Consider the following 19,092-nt stretch of genomic DNA (forward strand, 5'->3'; position numbering starts at 1 on the left):
TGTCGAGTGACCTCAGCGACAGCCCCGGGGAATATATACTGCTGGTGAGTCCGCACATCGCAGCCATAACGGCTTATTAATTTTCTTTCGGGAGCATTGTGTTAAATCCACAATAAGCAACCCAGCAACCCTGGAAATTAGGTGGGAGAGCAAAGCACGTTTCCTGAAGAGGCAACTCTAACTCTTCACAAAAGAATGCTGGAAAGACGACACTTGGCCATTTAACTACGCAAACTAGCTATAAACTGTACTATAAAGCGAGTTGAACTGTAAACTCTGGTACAGTATTGGGGGGCATCTATGATATCGAAATATCCTATGATGGAGCAAGAGGGGGTGCTGGCAGAGCAGATGTCAGGGGCGGGGGTGGGTGGGGGTGTCTCTGGATTCTGCACCAGCTGGTTTTCATATAAGGCCCTGGCTCTCTGCTGGGTGCAGACTCGGGAATCAGGCCTAATACAGTCTGCCCTCACTTAATGGCTGGTCTGGTATTGTCGTTCCCGCTCCGTTTTTTAAATAATCCAAGATCGTCCCCCAACAGTCATGAAAGGACCAGAATAAATACCGGAGACGTATGTTGGTTTTCTGGGATCTGCACAGTTGAGTTTTATCGGCTCTACATGCTAAGCGGTTTATTCTCGACCAAGCACACAGAGCGGGTGAATTCACCTGGGATTGTTACGATAGGCAAAACAAAAATAAAACAAAATGCAAGAGTACAATGAAAGTGTACTTAGCGCAGGTCCTCCTCGTGTCCTATTGTGTTGTGGAAGCAGCGGAAAAAGTGCGTCTCAAACGCACCGTCCGTAAACAATGGCTGGCAGATGCCTGGTAGAGAAGGGCTTGCCCTGGGAACGAATCACCACCCCTAGCATGTTCTTTCTGCTCCCACAGCAGCCTCACCGCAGGCTGAGCTCTGCATGGCAACCCCCGCCACGATGGTGACACCCTGCATTGTAGCTCCCTGCATCCGTTTCCCCCACACTTACTGCTCTGCTGGCACCACAGGTGAGGAGATACTCCAAGCCTGGCACAAAAAAAAGAAACTTGCCATAAAGAATCCAAATTTAATTTGCCTTTAACAAGAAAATCAACACACTGGGTTTTAAAGGCGTCACGCAGAATCCTATTGGGACGCAGACCTTCATCAAGTTTCACATCCTTAACTGACATATTTAACCTAAACAACCAAAACAACTAAAAATCTTGTTTTTAAATGAAATGTTTCTGCTTTACAACTAAATTACGAGAACTCCACTTCAGACAGGATTTGAAAATCCAAGTTAATGTGCAATAACAATTTAAGTTATTTTGCAGTGCTCTGAGTTTAAATATTCTCCTTTAATTCGACATTGTTCCATTAAATGCTTTCCAAACGTGAAACTGAATGCATAAAATATACTTTAATGGACATTTACACCTGCAGTTGGAACAAGCCAGAGCTGAAATGCATTAAAATTTACAGTTAAGAGCTCAGCTCCAAAACGTGAGACGAGATGTTTGGAATGTTCGAAATCTTTGAAAGCAGCATGGGACTATACTTTGACACTATGATCTAAATTTTTAAAAAAGTAATGTTTTTTCTCTATGTAAATCCAGCTCTGGCCTCATATCAGTGAATTCTGTATGTTGTCAATCAGGCCTGCTGTCAGGAAAAGTCTTTTGTTCTGGCTATGCTAATAATAACAATAAATGTTTGTGTAAAGCTGTTGAAGAATCTAGCTGGTGATCATATACATTTCCCATTTTTTCATACAAAATCTTTCGCATGACGTGTATTTGATCCTATCATTAAATAAATAAAATGTGATGACAACATTTTTTTCAGCCTCAGTGATGAAAAGACCAGAAAAATTACATAATGAAAACAGCTGTATCTTTGCAGTAACTATCTTTAAAAGTAACCATAAAGTTTTAACCAGGTTTAAGCCAGTGGAATGCTGTTACTTGTGTATGGTTACATCTCATTGGTCATGTTATTAAAAAGCAATGAAAATAAAATCTGTGGAATGCAATATTGGATTATACTGTTGCCTGAACATATGAATTATATTAACATTTATAATGGGCCACACTACTACCAATAAAATTTTATCTTTCTGGGATAAGAAACATTATTACGTTTTTAGTTAATTAGTAGATAATATAATACAAATTTAATATAATACAGATTTAATATAATACAAAATTACTTTTTGGATTTTCTGTTTACATTTTACAGCTAGGAATTTTATTAAAGGATTTACGCTTAGTTACACTGCTAATTGTGGCTATTTAGGGGGCATAAACTTCAGTGTTGAGGTCAGTCTGAATGTTTCAGTCAATGAATCAAGGTATCTACCTAAACACTTTACAAAGATGATAGAAAATGATGCAGGAAGAAATCTATCTACTGTGGCATTACTTTAATTAAAATTGCTAGCTGGAACCCTTTAATATGTTGAGTAATGTCCAAAGAAAAATAAAAAATGTTTTGAATCAAGCACAATTTCTGTTCAAGGACACTGCTGAATGGCAAATTCATGAATAAAGCTGATCTCCACATCTTTGGTGTTTGAAACAGTGGAAGATATAGTACGCAGTACTTAAGGGAACATTTTCTTTCACACAGTAATTAAACAGAATCATGTGTGCATAGATGTTAAAAGATATGCAGGCAAGATATGAAATTGCTAAGATATTTCAATGAATCAATAACCTTTGTGATTAATTATGCTTTTATATCCATTTAAAAATTATCATTAATGTTCCTATTTTTTCCAGGTAAAAAAAGTAAAGTCACCTCTATAAGTCAACATACTTGCCATGAATGAAAGCGTAAAAGTGATCCAAAACAACATTTTATGTATCTGGGAATAGATGGCAAGGTCACGAGTCAGAAACATATCAAGCAATTTCACATTTATTCAAATCCCTATTTATCATATTATTTTTTGTGTAATTTATAACTAACTGCACCTTCAATGACAGACCCAAACAGCATGTAAACTGCAAGAAAATGGCACATTAGACAGATAGCCGGTTTCATCAGTGACCTATCCTTCTTTAATAACTTGGTCCTTTTGCTGGGAAGACTTCAATCACGAGCCAGTTCAGTTGCTAGGGCTAACCTATCCTCAACCGCCCCGCTGGCCTTCCCATCACTAATTGTTGAGCCTCCAGCTGGACAATGGATGTAGGAGAACTAATTAAGCCTGGGTGCTCTGAAAAGCTGTCGGGGTGGGGGCGTTGTTTTTCCGCAAACCTGTTTTGTGGGCCGCTTAGTGAAGACTGAGCACAAAAGCGCCCAAAATCTGCCATAATTTCATCAAACAGTACTCTCACGCCTCATGGGTAGACCATTGTCCCGCAAAACAATCCAGAGACTAGAAATGGTAATATTTTGCAAACTCACAAATGAGCTTCAATTACATCAAGTGAACACGCTTAATATATCCAGTCATTAGCAAGCCGTAATGACATTTCAGGCTGAAGTGAGCCTCGGCAAATCATATTAGAGATTAGGTAATAGAATTATATGTTGTTTGATGATTATGTTCCATTAGAGATATCATACAGCCACACCCACTTCATTAAAAAGGCGATAAAGTACTACTCAAGGCCTAATGCTAATTCAATGAGAAGTGTCAAATAAAGAATCATTACATTGTAAATGTCAACATGTAATTGATACCCACTTTGTTTAAAAGTATTAGCTATTGAAAAACTGGAGTGTAGTACACAAATACTGTAAGTAGATTTTGTAATACAGTTGGTCCATTGAATTCAGGGCATAAACACTACAGCAGCAAATCAAACACTGAGGTTGAACTAAAGGTGACAGAAAATCCAACTGTCTAGTGTTATGAAAGCTAGAAAACATTCAGTGTCATCCTATTCCATTCTGAACTTTTCATGAAGTTCCCGGTATTTCTCTAAATAAATAAACACACAGTTCAACAACAATCTATCCCTGAGTCCTGAATAAAAACTGAATGTAGTGATAAAGGGACGAATTATTCAATTTTGCAGTGGGAATCAGGACTGAAATAAAACAACACAAACACACACACACACACACACACACACACACAGGTTTAAAACTATATCTTTGTGGGAACTCTCCATTCATTTATATTGGGAAAACTCTAATCCCAACAACACACCCTTAACCTCTACCCAGTACTAACCTTAACCAAACAACATACGAGAATTTTAGTTTTGTGATTGTATTCACGGATCTTTGTGGGGACCTGAAATATGGTCCCCTCAACGTCAAAGTAACAGGTTTTCATTACATTGTGGGGAACATTTGGTCCCCACAATGTAATATACACATAATACACATACACACTCACACACACATACACACTCACACACACATAGTTTTAAGATAAACCAGTTGAAGCAGAGTTATATATCCTATTCACTTGATTTGACAAAGTGAGTAAAACTTTGCATATCCCTTAACACTACAGTATTGATGGTAATGATCAATACATTGTGTAATATTTCTAGTAATGTTGCTTTATTGTCAATACTAGCCACTGCTTCACTGATGCTTTTTTTAAATGACAGGAGCTAACATCGGACTGAATTATATCCAATCATTTAGTATATTAGAAAAGCCAACCACATACTAAGCCCAAGCTATAACTACAGTAAGCAGTTACATAAAATAAAGCAGGCAGCTTTTATTTCAGCATAGAAAATTATTTTAAAGGTAGCTCTCCAGAGACACTTATGACCACTTCTATGGTCTACTACTGCTTCTTTTAAAGTGGCAATATCTCTTTTCTCCATGCACAGCTGCTTGTAAAGTGTCCATGAAAAGGGGTTTTGTTCCAGCAGTTTGTCAGTCCATTTTACTCAAAAGTAGCTACACAAACATTATTTGAAAGAAAATGTTTGTGATACCTTGAGATACTCTAATAGGTGAACAGTTAATTACAGATTATACTGTAACTGATTCTCACATCAAGGTATAAAACTCAAAACACTACAATTTACATATTCTAATAAGTATTTAGATTACTTCAGAAAAATCAATCGGGATAACAATATCTATTTGCACTGAGAACTAATGCTAATGACATACACTTAGTGGCCTGATTATTAGGTACATCTACTTGTAAATGCAAACAGTGAATTATGGGGCTGTAACCAAAAACATACTGTACACAGAGAGGGTCAAGACGTTCAGTTACTGTTTTGCTAAGCATTATAATGGGTAAGATGCCTGATCTAAGCAATTTTGAATGCAGTGAGATTGTTGGTGCCACATACAACCACCTTCCTGGGATTTTCACACATTACAATGTCTAGAGTTTACAGAGGATTGTATTATGGACCAAGTCAATTATATGTCTATGGCTGAAAACATCTTAATGAAAGAGGTAAGAGGAGAATGGGCACACGCTTTAAAAATAAACGGGGCCAAAAAATAGCAGCAGCATGCAGAATTCTTTCTTTGAATGGACAACTCATCTACCTCAAAGTGGTTCTGAAGGCAAAAGTGGTTCCTTCTTGCTATCAGATAAGGGTTCCTAATACAGTGGCAACTAACTGTATATGATGATAAAATATAAAAATCCACCCATCTGCCCACCTTCAAACACCTTCTAGAGCTGACGGAAATGGTGTATTATGTGATAATAATAATGATAAAGCACACACCAACCTAAGTGACGTACCTTAAGCTCTCTGAAGAAGATGCTGCTCCTCGCCCACTCAACGATGGAAAACAGGGTCTGGTCTGCCATCTTACACATGAGCCCAAAGGTATTGAGTTTCTCGTGCTTGCCACGGCTGGCCTGCTCCTGCTGCAGGTAGGCCAAGATCTTGGCCTGAACCTGGGGCTCATCTGGTTCACACTTCAGGAGCTCCACGATAAGGTGGGGAAAGCTGGGTGGGGAGCTACTCTGGTAGGTGTCCATGTAGGGGTAGCCCATGAGGGACTCAGGGGAGCTGGTGTATGGGTCAGGGTACTCGGACTTGATGGTGCGGCTCTGGAAGTGGCTGTAAGCCTGGTAGCCCTGAAGGCTGCCGTGGGGAGGCATAGCCATGCTGATGGGGGAGGTGACGAAGGGGCTGCGGTCATAGTCTGTGGGGGGCAAGGCAGCATGGCTTAGAGGTAGGCCCTTGGAGGCAGAGTGGATGTTCTGGATGGCCGAAGATATGGTCAGGTCCGTTGGCACAGTCTGCATCACCTGAGTCATAGCTTCGATTTTCAGCCCATTTGCTCGAATCAGCGCCTTCTTCTGCTGCTTCAGGGCCCGGTCCCGCTTGTACATTGGGCCGAACTTGTTCCGTCCCCCTCGCATGCGGTCTGCCCTTACGGCTGATGTAGAATCAAACAGAAAAAAGAACTAAATGAATTTCAATGAAATGCATCAAACTCCCATGTTGGTGTCTTTGAGGTGTCTTGATCGTAGTCCACACCAAATATCCCACCTCTCCCGGAAGTTCCGGGGGTCTCCTACAAACTCACAGAAGCTCTGTGACACCTGCGAAAAATCCAGTACCTCGGAAATCTGTCCATAAAGAATCAAAAATGATTGTCTGCGTAACCAGACAATCGCCACCACTACCCCCAACCCCGTTCAACAACTTTTAACGTAGCCACCCCCGGTTGACAAATTTCACAGCCAGCACCCCCCTACCGCCTCACCCACCTCCCTGAAATCAATATGCCTAAGGTGGGATGTCTGCTACAACCTATACAGAAACACTAATTACATCTTTGCTTATTTTACACCCTAAAAGGCCACATGACAGGAAACAAGAAGAGTGTGTTATTCATTGCTGGGCACCCCAAACACCATTCTATAAAAGGTGTTCATGCAGTAGCCCTGGCTGACTCAAACACCCCCACACCCTCCACAACAGCTGAACAATGCCAATTATATTCTTTGGACCCCTGCCCCCCTTCAAAGACATGGGTAACATAGTTCAGAACCTTAGTCTGCTGGGTAGAGCACAACCCAGCCGGGGGAGAGCACAATTACTCACTAAGCAGGCAACGTTTCCTTTCCTTAAGTTTCTTTTTAAATAGCACGATTAAGTCCTGTTATGAATTTAACGATATCGGTGGAAATTATAATTTGCTTACCAATTAATCTTCCTGTAATGTAACGCGCAAATCACAGAAAGAAGATATACACAAGTCAAAGTTTCATAGAGGAAGCATACGTAATGGGCAAAAGATAAAACAGCAGAATAACTAAAACGAGGTAACGGGATCTAATTCAGGTATACATTCATGTGTATAATCAATTTTAATAGCATCTCGCAAAGGACCGCATTTGACCCACACGTATAAATAGGGCTTTTGGTTTCTTTGTGTCGAGGGTTTATGTTAATTATTTACTCTTAATTATTTCTGTTTTATGCCGCCGGTGAAGTCGATAGGCGCTGCGGTTGTGGGCAGCACTGCTGGGCGAGGGCGACCGGCCGTTCGAGCTGCTGGATGGAGTCGGGGAGACCACTAATGGAGCGTAACACATCCGCATGAATAATAATAATAATAATAATAATAATAATAATAATAATAATCAGATTCGGTGGTCTCTGTCACAGACATACAGATCTGAGGGGACTTGACGGGGTCCCTCTCGGCTCTCGCGCTGGGGCGTTAAGGCGGGAAACCTTTGACAGCCGCGGCAAACTAGTACGAGCTTTGCGCCGGAGGTGATGCTCCGAGCTTTCATTTTATCTACGAGACAAGTGTCGGTGTAAAAAATTGATCAGAAAAACGCGTGAATCCATTATACATTATCGCAGGATTTTAACTATTAATGCTTCCAAGCAACATGATAATTAATGAGCTGAAAACGAGTAGCTGGCTCTTTTGGGAAAACACAATTAGTACAGAAGCTGAATGTCAAATGAGGCTTCCGCATTTTGTAACTTTTTTGTTTCTAATTAAGATTATTTACATGCGCGACATACAAATTTGTCTGCAGCCGCGGAACTAGAAAATAAATCTATCATTTGTGCCCATCTTAAATTCAGAACAACGACAAAATGCTAGTCCTTCATTGAACACTTTATACCCGTAATATATAATTCTGTGGTAAATTCATTTTATCGGCAGTGATCTTCACCCGGTACTGAAATGTAATATGGTGTATATCTAGAAATACGTACTGTATGCTCAACCACTAAGCACACTATATATGTGAAAAAATGATTGCAGGCCTATCTCTCTGAACTGCATAGGAAACCGTCAAACAATCACAAGTCAACTTGGCATAAATTAACTTAAAACGACTAACAGATAATTTAGCTACCACAATAGAATCATGATACATCTTTATGTACGTTAAAAACACTTAACTGACCTTCCAGTGGTCTAGTTTATTAATTTCTCAAGCATCGTTAATGTATTTACAGTATTAGCAAGTGCAACATAAGTTATATATACATATAAGTTATATAGGTTTATATCATCTGCTCAATGACAATAATGCTTGCATTAGAATACAGTTAAAAGACTTATGGATAAGTAATTATTTTATTAATAATCATAATATTAATATATTAAATCAATGAGTAACTAACCCATGTCATTAAAACACATTACAGAATAAACAAACATAAATACATTGCAATTAATGAACACCTACTCAACTCTGTTTTCAGTTTACAGATGCAAACTGCCATTCTTACACATTTAGCTGTAACACATGTGAAGCCGTCACAAAAATGCCTTCACAGATATTCTGTCTGTGGCCTATTAATTACTGGCATTTCCACAAAAAATACTTCTCTAACTAGTCACTAAAAAATACTACCTTATGTCGATATCCCACGGCTAGCACTTTAACACAAAAGTTCATGGTATTCCAGTCAGCCATGCACCGCTGAAGTCAAACCCTTAAGCTCATGATGACTTTATAAGAATTGTTTCGGGCTGCTATGTTACACAATGACTGACAACACTGACTCATAACCTGAACAGTTGCAACCAAAGGGCCAGCAGTAGCCCAGCTGTTACATGTGTCTAATCTGAATTGCTTCAGTAAAAACAGCTGTCACTAGGGTAACAATAATATAAAAGTTATAAGTCGTGCATGTCACTTTGGATTGAAGGGTCTACTGACATGGTAACGGTCCATCCGTGACTGCAGAAGTTTTCACAATGGTGGAGATCATGTTCCTCAACTCTGGGATGGCCTAGCAGGAAGGCTTCCCTTCATCAAGCTATTTGAGGGGATATTCTGCCAAAGGAGGGGGGGGAGGGCATGCTTACCTTCCAGCTTCATGCCAACACTGAGGCACTTCTGGAAGCGGCAGTAAGGGCACCGCTTCCTCTGTGTCTTGTCGATCTGACAGCTCTGGTTCTCTATGCATGTGTACCTCTTATTGTTCTGAACTGTTCGCTTGAAGAAACCCTGTGTGGGGAAGATGACAGAGGCAGAAGTGTCAGCTTCGCCGCCCTGGTGGCTCATCGAGTGTAGCGTGCGCACAAGTCAAACGTGACCGCACACATTGGAAGTAAAACTTGTCAGAAAAATGTGGTATTAATACAGCGTAACTGTCACAGCCGTGAATGACAAAGCCATTCAAATATATCGTGTATAACCAAATTACTGCAATTCACATTTGTCATGGACTGACTGTGGGTCTCCAAGTGCAGATTCAGAATAGAGGTCTTGTAGCAGGTTATCCCCATGATGAGCTGTACTTGGAAATGAAAAATGGAACCTGAAGCACAGTTTGGCTTAGGGCTGGTTACACATTTATACTGCACTGCAGAACTGTGTAATAGCATGTCTGTCCTGTGTCATATTAAACCTGCTGAGCAACTATATCAGTAATAATATAATACTTATGAAACATTTTAAGTTTCCTGTAAGGGTAGAGCACAAATTGGGTGCATTTCTGCTTTAATCGTTACATTTGTATAGTAAATGTATGTATAATATTTTGAGAAAAGCATCTCATTTGCATTAAATGTTCTCTATTGAAATTACAGTGCATACTCAATTCAAATAAAAGATATAAAAGCATAACTTATAGGTTTTAGGGCAGCTGCTGGATCTTCTAGCAACAACACATTCCTGATGATGTGCATACAAACAGTGATGTTCATGCTTATTCAGACTTATGAACAGAATTACGCCTTATTCAACCTGACCACTACATCTTTCATGATTTATATATACAAATATATATCTCATGAGATCATATGTGAAAATCACAAAAATTATACACATAATTGCTGGGGATACAGGCCTTTGCTACTGAGCTGAATTCATTTAATCACCTGGAGTTGATAAAGATCAAATAAATTCTGTTTTTCAAGATGTATATTATCAGGAGAATCATTAAGCCTGGCTAATATAAAATAAGCAGTGACGATTCTAGACACTTCAATGGAGGGGGGCCAGGCTGGGGCCAGTTGTTCTGTTTGCGGTGCCAGATGCATTTAACCTCAATGTCCTCCAAGATTTACTTACACTAGATTGCCAGCATTAAGAAGCAAAAGACGATTTTGAAAACCAGTGTTATTTATACAGTGCTTTGCAGTTTAATTTAGCAGTTTTTACAAATATGTAACTCACTCTGATTTCTTGTTTAGACTGTCTTGCTTCCACAAGTTTTATTTTTTTTTTTCTGTCGTTACTTTGCTTTCCACCAACTGAAGCGACTCGACCACCCAGAGCACTTGCGTTGAGTCCGTCATGAAAATGTGCTTGTTTGTTTTGCCTGTTCCCAGTGCACAAAATTTTAGCCCACATATATAAATGTAATAATAATAATAATGATAATGATAATAATAGACCCATGTAGCATACATATTTAGAGGGGCCAACGGGGGGGGGGGGGATGCATATTATCATGGGGGCACTGCCCCCCCCCCTCACCCTGAGCCGCCCATGAAAATAAGGCTTCTGATATTTTGAAATTGCAAATTGTTTTACTGCAGGTATATGCCTTTTCTCTCCCTCTTTTTAAAGTACATGATCATATAACTCAGAGATAAAACAAGACTAAATTAAATCCAAATTCCATTGTAAAATGTAAAAGGAGGGAAAACTTATCTGAAGATTTTACGTCGCTGTCACTTAAAGTTATTAAACACAAATTAAAGTATTTTACACGTTTTAATAAAATTGGTCTCACAATAAAGTAGAAACAGAACAAAAATTTAAAATCGTAAAATTCTTAAAATAACACAAAAATATTTTTTTCACTGCAGTGTATTGGACACCTTCCCTATTGAAATACACGCTCTATACCAGAAATGGCAAACTGGGCTGTACTGGACGTTAATTTGTTAGAATGTCCACGATAAAAACTTTTTGGTTTTTTTATGCTGAGCACAATGAAAAGCTAACATGTCACAAATGAAACAGCATCACCGAGACACTTGGAGCAGAAACAGGTGAAGTTAACTGGCCATAATTGCAAAATCCCTATAGTAGCAGGACAAAACTGTGCTATTTCAGGTTTATTTGCTGAGCAAATGCCCACTGCCCATTTTATATATGCATTTATTCCATATCTTTTTTAGCTGTTCATTATTAACTGAAATGAGGTGAATTACCATAAGCAAAGCCACTAATTTCCCACTTCAGGATCACAGGTGACATACTGCATTGGTGAATCCTATGCAAAATCCATCCATCCATTTTTTTGTAACTCCTTGTCCTATTGTAGGTTGTGGAGGGGTCTGGAGCCTATCCCAGAGGTTATGAGAGCAAGGAAGGGAACAACTCAGGATGGGCACAAGGCATATTTGCACACCACTGTCTCTCTCTCTCTCTCACTCACACACACACACACACACACACACACACACACACACACACACACACAGGCAATTTGGTAACTCCAATTAACCTCAGCATGTTTTTGGACTGATGGGGGGGGGGTATGCAAACTCCAGACACATGGAGTCATGGTGGAGACTGGAAAGCTGGTCCCAGATGTGCAACATTGCTAACCACTGCGCCACCATGCTGCCCCCTTTCAAAACAAAAGCATTTTGAGATTATAATTTTTTTAGCAAATTTGTTATGGATTAACAATAATTATTATTCCGATTTGAATTATGATGATTATTGGGAGTTAAGAACTGTATCAATAAATAACAAATAAATAAGCAATTTGAAAGTAATGATTATTACATCTAAGCTTAATCCCCATAACTAGTGATTTCTGCTATTTTTAAGGTATATGCTTTTGGAAGTCTGCACACATCCATTCCTTTCCAAGAATCGCTTACCCCGTTTCGGTCACAGTGATTCATACCCTAGTCCTGGGAGCAGGGGCTAAACGTGATAATAAATATAAACGTGGATAAACGTGGAACAAGACACCGTCACAGATCACACACATGCATGCACAGTCCCGCACACAGTCACACGTAAGGGACAGTATCAAGACACCAATTATACCCACAACGCTGAAACTGGAATATGGAAGCAAAACCCACACAAACACAGCGGGAACATGCATGCTGTACAAATTTGTATAATAATATTTAAGAAGCATCCTTATTAATTGCTTGACATTTTTTCTATGTAAAACTCTATGCACTTTTTGTGTTGGGAATCCTGTGGAGGACAATATAGGACATGGAGATGGAGAATGACATGGAAACTATAGCAGACGGTAAGTCGCAGATGGCCGACGCACCTTGCAGCTCTCACACGTCAACAGGCCGTAGTGGTACCCGGACACCTTGTCTCCGCAAACTGGGCACATCTCGTCCAAGTCTTCGTCATAGGAGTAGTCCATCATTTTAAACTGGGGGGCTGGAAAGCGGCATGTGTGGGTTAGCCAGCAAACACACAGCACCTTTGTTTTTTATAGCTAGATTTTGGTGATGAACAAAACTGCCCTGACTGATTTCAAACTGAAAACACACAGTGGTACCCATGTGACAAAACAGATTAGAGCGCGGCTTCCTGACATCTCACATTTGAGATTGCCCTGTGCGTATCAGTGTGTTAAACACCCGGAAAGCTATCTGTAATGCTGCAGGCACAAATACATTAATGGCATTTACACAATTGCTAAATAAAACGTCATTGTCTAAAGAACTCGTTTACTTTTTCATTTGTGCTGTAATTTACTTTTCTAACTTTCAGAGAGACAAAAAATTGTGCATCATTAGTAAATAAATTTCCAAACAACAGTGCCCTATGACATCATTCACAGGTATATTTTTTTACTTTTATCATATTTTATTTTATTTATTTTTATTTCAGATGTAACACATAATAGACCACATCATAAAAAATATCTTTAAGTGATAAATGTAATAAATGGACCATATCTCCCTCGCAAAACGCAGCAATTATTATAATAACCAATCTGATAAAAAGAAATTACATATACTACATATTAGGATACAAATTGATCTCAGGAAAAAATGTATTTTCTGATTGAAGTTACTCGATGCACTTTGCAGTCTATATATTTATATACCCCAATAAATATGTTATATAAGATATTCAACAAGTACTCTTACATTCATGGATATTAATTCCAAACGTGGGTTAACATTTAGTGAAACGACCATTACCCATTTCGAAATCGAAATGCATCTAGTTATACCTCTAGAGTCATAATTTTATAAGATATGATATTGTATATACCATTCTGACTTTAACATTCACGTATACCCGTGTATCACGTAATAGCCTACGTGAAGTACAGGAAAGGGAAACAAGACAGATGTCTACCTGAACCTGCAATTCAAAAAGTTTTCATAGATCCATGCAAATGCTTTCATCCATCCTCTCATTTTCAATCACTACCTACATCCTCAGGATCTCACAGAGCACGTTGCGTAAGACAACCTGCTTGTATCCAAAACGACATCGCGGATGATAATTTAAATGTTTCACAAATAAATTTTGAGCAGGACATATTTATTAACAAGAGAAAATCAACACCAGAACAAAAAGAAGCAGATATTTGGACAACTTCAAAGAAATTATAGTTAGGTCTATATTTCCCAATATAGGTGCCGATTTTTATTCATCATAATAGACGCACGTTATTCCATAATTTTGCTCGCTTTGTCCTCAGAGTTTGGCAGAGTGTTTTGAAAATAGAAGACAGATACAATTAAATGAGCACTATAAAAATATGTCACGTATTTACGTTAAAAAATATTTTATTTTCCTCAACATTTTATTATTTCTTCAAACATATATAAAGAAAAAAAGGACCACTAAACAAAGACAGCTTCAAAAATAAACAAAAAAAGAGGTGAAACACGTTTTGTTTTCAATAGTCCTTTTAATTTATGGTTCCACATACATTGATGGTTACATTTCCTCTTACGATTTATTTGTAAAAAATAAAGAGATCGATCGAAAGACATAAAATTTAAATCTGTCGACAAATGCTTAAATTCATATAGGCCTACGATAAAACATATGTGTGATCAAGTTATTCAATGAAAAAAAAATCGAAGACCTCTATAAATATAACAAAAGTTTAATAAAGTAAACCCTTAAAACGAAATAATACATTATAGTTAACAAGACATCTCCTGATAAAATCATATTATAGTTTTCCAGGAATTCTACACTAACTTTCCCTGGAGCGTTCCCTCGACAAATGATTTTTAAAGCACTATTTTAGTCATAAATCACACAGAATCTCAAATTAAGTAGCTCAGCAGGAAAATGAATTTTTTAATTATAAACGTAATTCTAACACCTTAATCAGACAATTAAAAAAGGCCGTTACTTTATATATGTATTTTATCTTAGATAATATGAGATAATATAACAGATGATTATCATACAACTGTGAGTGAATATGTAGATAGATATATATTCAATCGCAGATATGAATTAATGATTTGCCTGCGTATGAAAACTACAACAAAAAGAGAAAGGTAAACTATCAAAAATCAAGTGAAATAAATTCATAAATTACGCAGTTCACTTTTTAAGTAGGCTATAGCTTAATATAAGGTACGCGTTGAGGTGTTACATAGGCATACAGTAAGAATTATTTTTATCTTCTTGGCAATGAATGACACTTAACTCTTGTCTCTTGTGTATTACTATGAGACCACAAGAGAATTGTGCGTTATTAATTATTAGGGCTCAAAACACTAGATAGGTAGTATAAGTAAACTACTCCAAAGCTCCAAATCACTGCTATATTCTTTCCTCATAATTGCGCCCAGACGATATTGTGCTAGAAGAGAAATCATTTATTCTTTTCCTACCTTGCATGTTTCCTGGCATGAGCCCCTGTTCCCCATGCGATCGAGCGAGTCCCAGTGATTCCGTCTCGACTTTGGGCAGCATGTCAGCGCTGCGAAGTTCAGGCGGAGTTTCGGCTCCGTCCGGCGGGCCACCTGGATGCCAGAGGAACACCCAGACTCTCACCTTACGGGAGTTTACTTCAAATTCCGTGTAGGACTTAACTTCGCGAATGTCGAATTTTTTAAAAAGCTATAAAACCGACCGTTTGTGTAACGCAAGGTCCGAAATAAAAATTCTTCTTCCAAAGTGGTCTTGCGAAGGTCATAATTATAAACGCAAACAAGCAAACTAAAAGGAATAAAACTGCGCGTTTATTTAACGGTTTAAATATTAAAGCATCGGTCTACTGTGGCATCGAGGGTCAAGCGCTCATACCAGCTCTGCGGAGGTTTCAGCGCCTGTCTGAGCGCCAGGTGTCCCCTCGCTACTGCTGACATTGATATCTAAAGTTAGCGGACTGTTAGTAACTTTGAGATTGCAAGGGGGAATAACATCCACGCCTGCAGACCGCGGACGCCGAGCGGCTCTGCGGATGATGTGCTGGGATCTGAAGTTGTAACCTTCCTCTCCGCCTTGTTTACTCCTCGCCGGCGCTCTTCTCGCCAATCAGGCTTCCTTGCGGCGGTCTGACATCACGGTCCTTCGCCAATCGTCTCTGTCCTATACAGTCTGTTGTTTTTTGCAAATCACAGCTGTGCGGTTCGTATAATAATGGACTTTCTGACTAAGAGGAGGAAACAAATACGGCGTGCGGAAAAATAGAAACCAAGCCTGCTCGGTGGTTGTAAAAGTGAACCAGACTCAAGCGCAGGGCAAGGTTTGACATGCCTGTTTTCTTCAACCAGACCGCTAGGAATGTTACTTTTTTTCTCTACGCGATACCTAATTGCTTAATGCTAATAATTAAGAACAAGATACCTCTCTTTAAAAAGCATAGGTGCCTTGCTTTATACACATATATCTTTGACTTTAGCTCCAAGCTGAACCACTAATAAAATGCATGCCCGTGGGTGACTGCTAAATTTCTATTTTAACTTTTACCCACACAAGGGTAATGAACACTTGCGATTAACACGCTAGTTTACGCAGCAAGAATGAAACGAATCTTCGTGAAGATAACCACTATAGGGCCGTCCTACAACTTAATAATATAAATCAACATGAATACTGTCGTTATATTATACAGCTTTATTCCATCTAGATACATATTTAAAAAGTGCTTAAAATTAAATAACGTGCTGTTCTGCACTATGATGATGATTATGATAGCCGGAATAATCTTACAGATAATATATATATATATATATATATATATATATATATATATATATATACTGTTAAAAATATTTAGCTGATATTTTTTTTTATCCAGACATATATTGTAATTGAGGAAAAACAATATAATCTCCCCCAAACCGGGGAACTAGGCCTACATCTTTTCGTTGTCGCCAAACTTCTCATTCCTCAGCTTCTGTTGTGCGCCGAAGAGGAAGGACACGCGCTCACATTTTTTAATACTTCTTTTATTTATTTTTAACGTCTTTTTGACATTTTTTTTTCTAAGTTCTGTTGAGGCATTTTTGCAGATCCGCATTTCACAATGAAACTGGAAACTTATAGGAGCGATTACCCCTGGGCACCGCGGCAAATGGAAATTATGCTCCGCGCAACCAGTGGACGGTCTTGGATCGAAACACCTGATGAATCCCGCCGATAATTTGAGATGCAATAGGACGCGCGTGCACTTACTGTACATAAAGACTAACGCTTATGCGTATCAGTGAGTGATATTTAAATGAAATACATTGTATAATCTTCCAAAATATCTTTTATTACAAGATAATTTATCTTACATTTATACAAAGTTATAGACAGAAGGAAGTTTTTACACTTGCATAAATTGAGATACTTCTGGAACATTTTCATGTAAGATATTCTGTAAACTATTTTAATGGTCATTTGTATATTTTCTTATTAAAACTACGGCAATGAATGCAAGGTTATTGAAAGAGAGTGTATGGATAATTTTTGGTATACCTTAATTAAAATCTCTCTAATATATAAAACTATAAAAACAATTTGTAATTTATATAAATCTGGAAATAAAATGCATTTTGATTACTGCCTCTTGCCAGATCTTAATAATTAATTACTGAACAAATAACTACTAATAATATGAATAATAATATTTTATTATACATATTATTATCAATAATAATATTTTCTAAATATTATATAGCCCATATATATATAGGCTATATATATACACACACACACACACACCTTGAGATCGTTTTTAAATATCACATTTAATAAATCGTTCATTAATGACATTTGTAACCGTACGGTAAAACAGAAAACACGTTAATCCAAGGCAATATAATTATTAAACACAGTAGATGGCTTCTCAGTTTTAAGGTGAAACTAACCGTTTTTCTATGTAGTAAAGGTTTGTCCTTTAAATCAATATAAAATATGTTCGGATGCTACTTATTGTCTATATTCCTCCAATGCGGACTCGCATATAATGACAGCTCATCCTCGCAAGCGCAAGCAAATGTATAAGTAAAACGATTTAAAATATATATTAGCGGGTATCCTATTTATATTTATGTCTAAATCGATTTTTCTGTTCCGGCAATCTATTATCAAAGTACAGGAGTATTCGCCGACAAACGGGGAACCGCTTAAAAGTGAGACATGTTAGATTCGCAGGCGCCTTATAAGCATCATTGCTAATAGAGAGCTTTGCTGGACTTGAAGACATCCGCGGCGGAGACGAGTTGTTCAGATGGACGCCACATTTATCCTTTTACGCGCATCTCAAAGTTATGACGCCGTATTGCGTAATGGTCAAGTTGATAAAACAAGAACTTAATATTCTGCTCTTTTGTTAGCTACCTTCATAGTCCCTGGATCATTCAGCCAGTGTATAATTACAAATCAAGTTTTGGGCTTCTAATTATTAAAGCAAAGAATGTTTCCATGAGGTGTCCAGTACGTTTGATCTTCTTCTGTGATATATGAGATATTAGTGTCATTTGAAACAAGTACAGGGCATTTTACTCATTCAGCTCAGAATACAGTGGCATCGACTCACCAGATCCTTTAGTGGGTTCTTGTGCAATAATAGGTGCGGGGTTCGAAGACATAGTCAAGTATCAGGCATTGTATGAAACATTCTGTAAGACTAATGTATGTGAAGTTATTACGTTTACATATTGGATGAAGCAGAGATTTTGGAATAAAATAAAGAGAGAGAGAGAGAAACCATCCCCTAGCTTAAAAAACAACCCAGAGGACTAATCTCCCCTCCCCCACCCCTTAACATACTCCCCCCAAATAATGACCTGTTTTAAACCTGTGTGTCTATCTCATAGGTACTAATCAACAGTATTCAAAATCCTCCTTGTGGATTGGCCGGTCTTGGCCACATGGCCCAGGACAGGTTGATAGCACCTGTCATAAACTGACACAGCGACAGATAAGAATTGCTGGCAAATAGGGCTGCAGGAATTATTAACTAGCAGCAAGAGACGCTGGGGGAATTGCTCCACAGGCCGCAGAGTGTGCAGTGGGGAAGGTGGTAAGCAGAGGTCAAAAGACCGCTCAGGGGATCCACACTTGCATACTTTGAACTCGTGCCTCTGGACTTCAGAGACTTATGCTCTTATGTGTGCAACATGCTCCAGTCTAAGCAAACATAATCACCTGTTATTTTCAGTAGGACTGAATGTCTTATAAATAATATGGTGAATTTTATAGTTTCAAGAATGAAGATTTTTTTTTGTCTGTTTTTTTTCTGAAAACCTGTTAATTTTAGTGATCAGCTTGTTAAATGGTTCTGTGTTTAACTGACACTGTG

The 19,092-nt window shown here is 38.3% G+C and overlaps 1 protein-coding gene across 4 annotated transcripts in view; it reads right to left on the bottom strand.

Annotated features, from left to right (window-relative positions):
* Positions 1 to 18,403, bottom strand: part of nr5a2 (nuclear receptor subfamily 5, group A, member 2) — a 45,027-nt gene extending 26,624 nt beyond the window's left edge. Inside the window, exons 1-5 of one of the 4 annotated variants that reach the window (XM_023804630.2) lie at positions 18,328 to 18,403; positions 15,188 to 15,319; positions 12,628 to 12,746; positions 9,233 to 9,374; positions 5,673 to 6,319 (exon numbers count right to left, since the gene is read on the bottom strand). In XM_023804630.2, the coding sequence (XP_023660398.2) occupies positions 5,673 to 6,319; positions 9,233 to 9,374; positions 12,628 to 12,746; positions 15,188 to 15,319; positions 18,328 to 18,379 (1,092 nt within the window). In that variant the 5' untranslated portion in view covers positions 18,380 to 18,403. Of the gene's footprint in view, positions 1 to 5,672; positions 6,320 to 7,348; positions 7,538 to 9,232; positions 9,375 to 12,627; positions 12,747 to 15,187; positions 15,320 to 15,602; positions 15,803 to 18,327 lie in introns of those variants that run through there. The other 3 variants (XM_023804631.2, XM_023804632.2, XM_023804634.2) reach the window with 3 other exon arrangements.
* Between the last annotated feature and the right edge of the window lie 689 nt (positions 18,404 to 19,092).

The sequence above is a fragment of the Paramormyrops kingsleyae genome, chromosome 15, assembly GCF_048594095.1.
Source record: "Paramormyrops kingsleyae isolate MSU_618 chromosome 15, PKINGS_0.4, whole genome shotgun sequence".
NCBI lineage: Eukaryota > Metazoa > Chordata > Actinopteri > Osteoglossiformes > Mormyridae > Paramormyrops > Paramormyrops kingsleyae.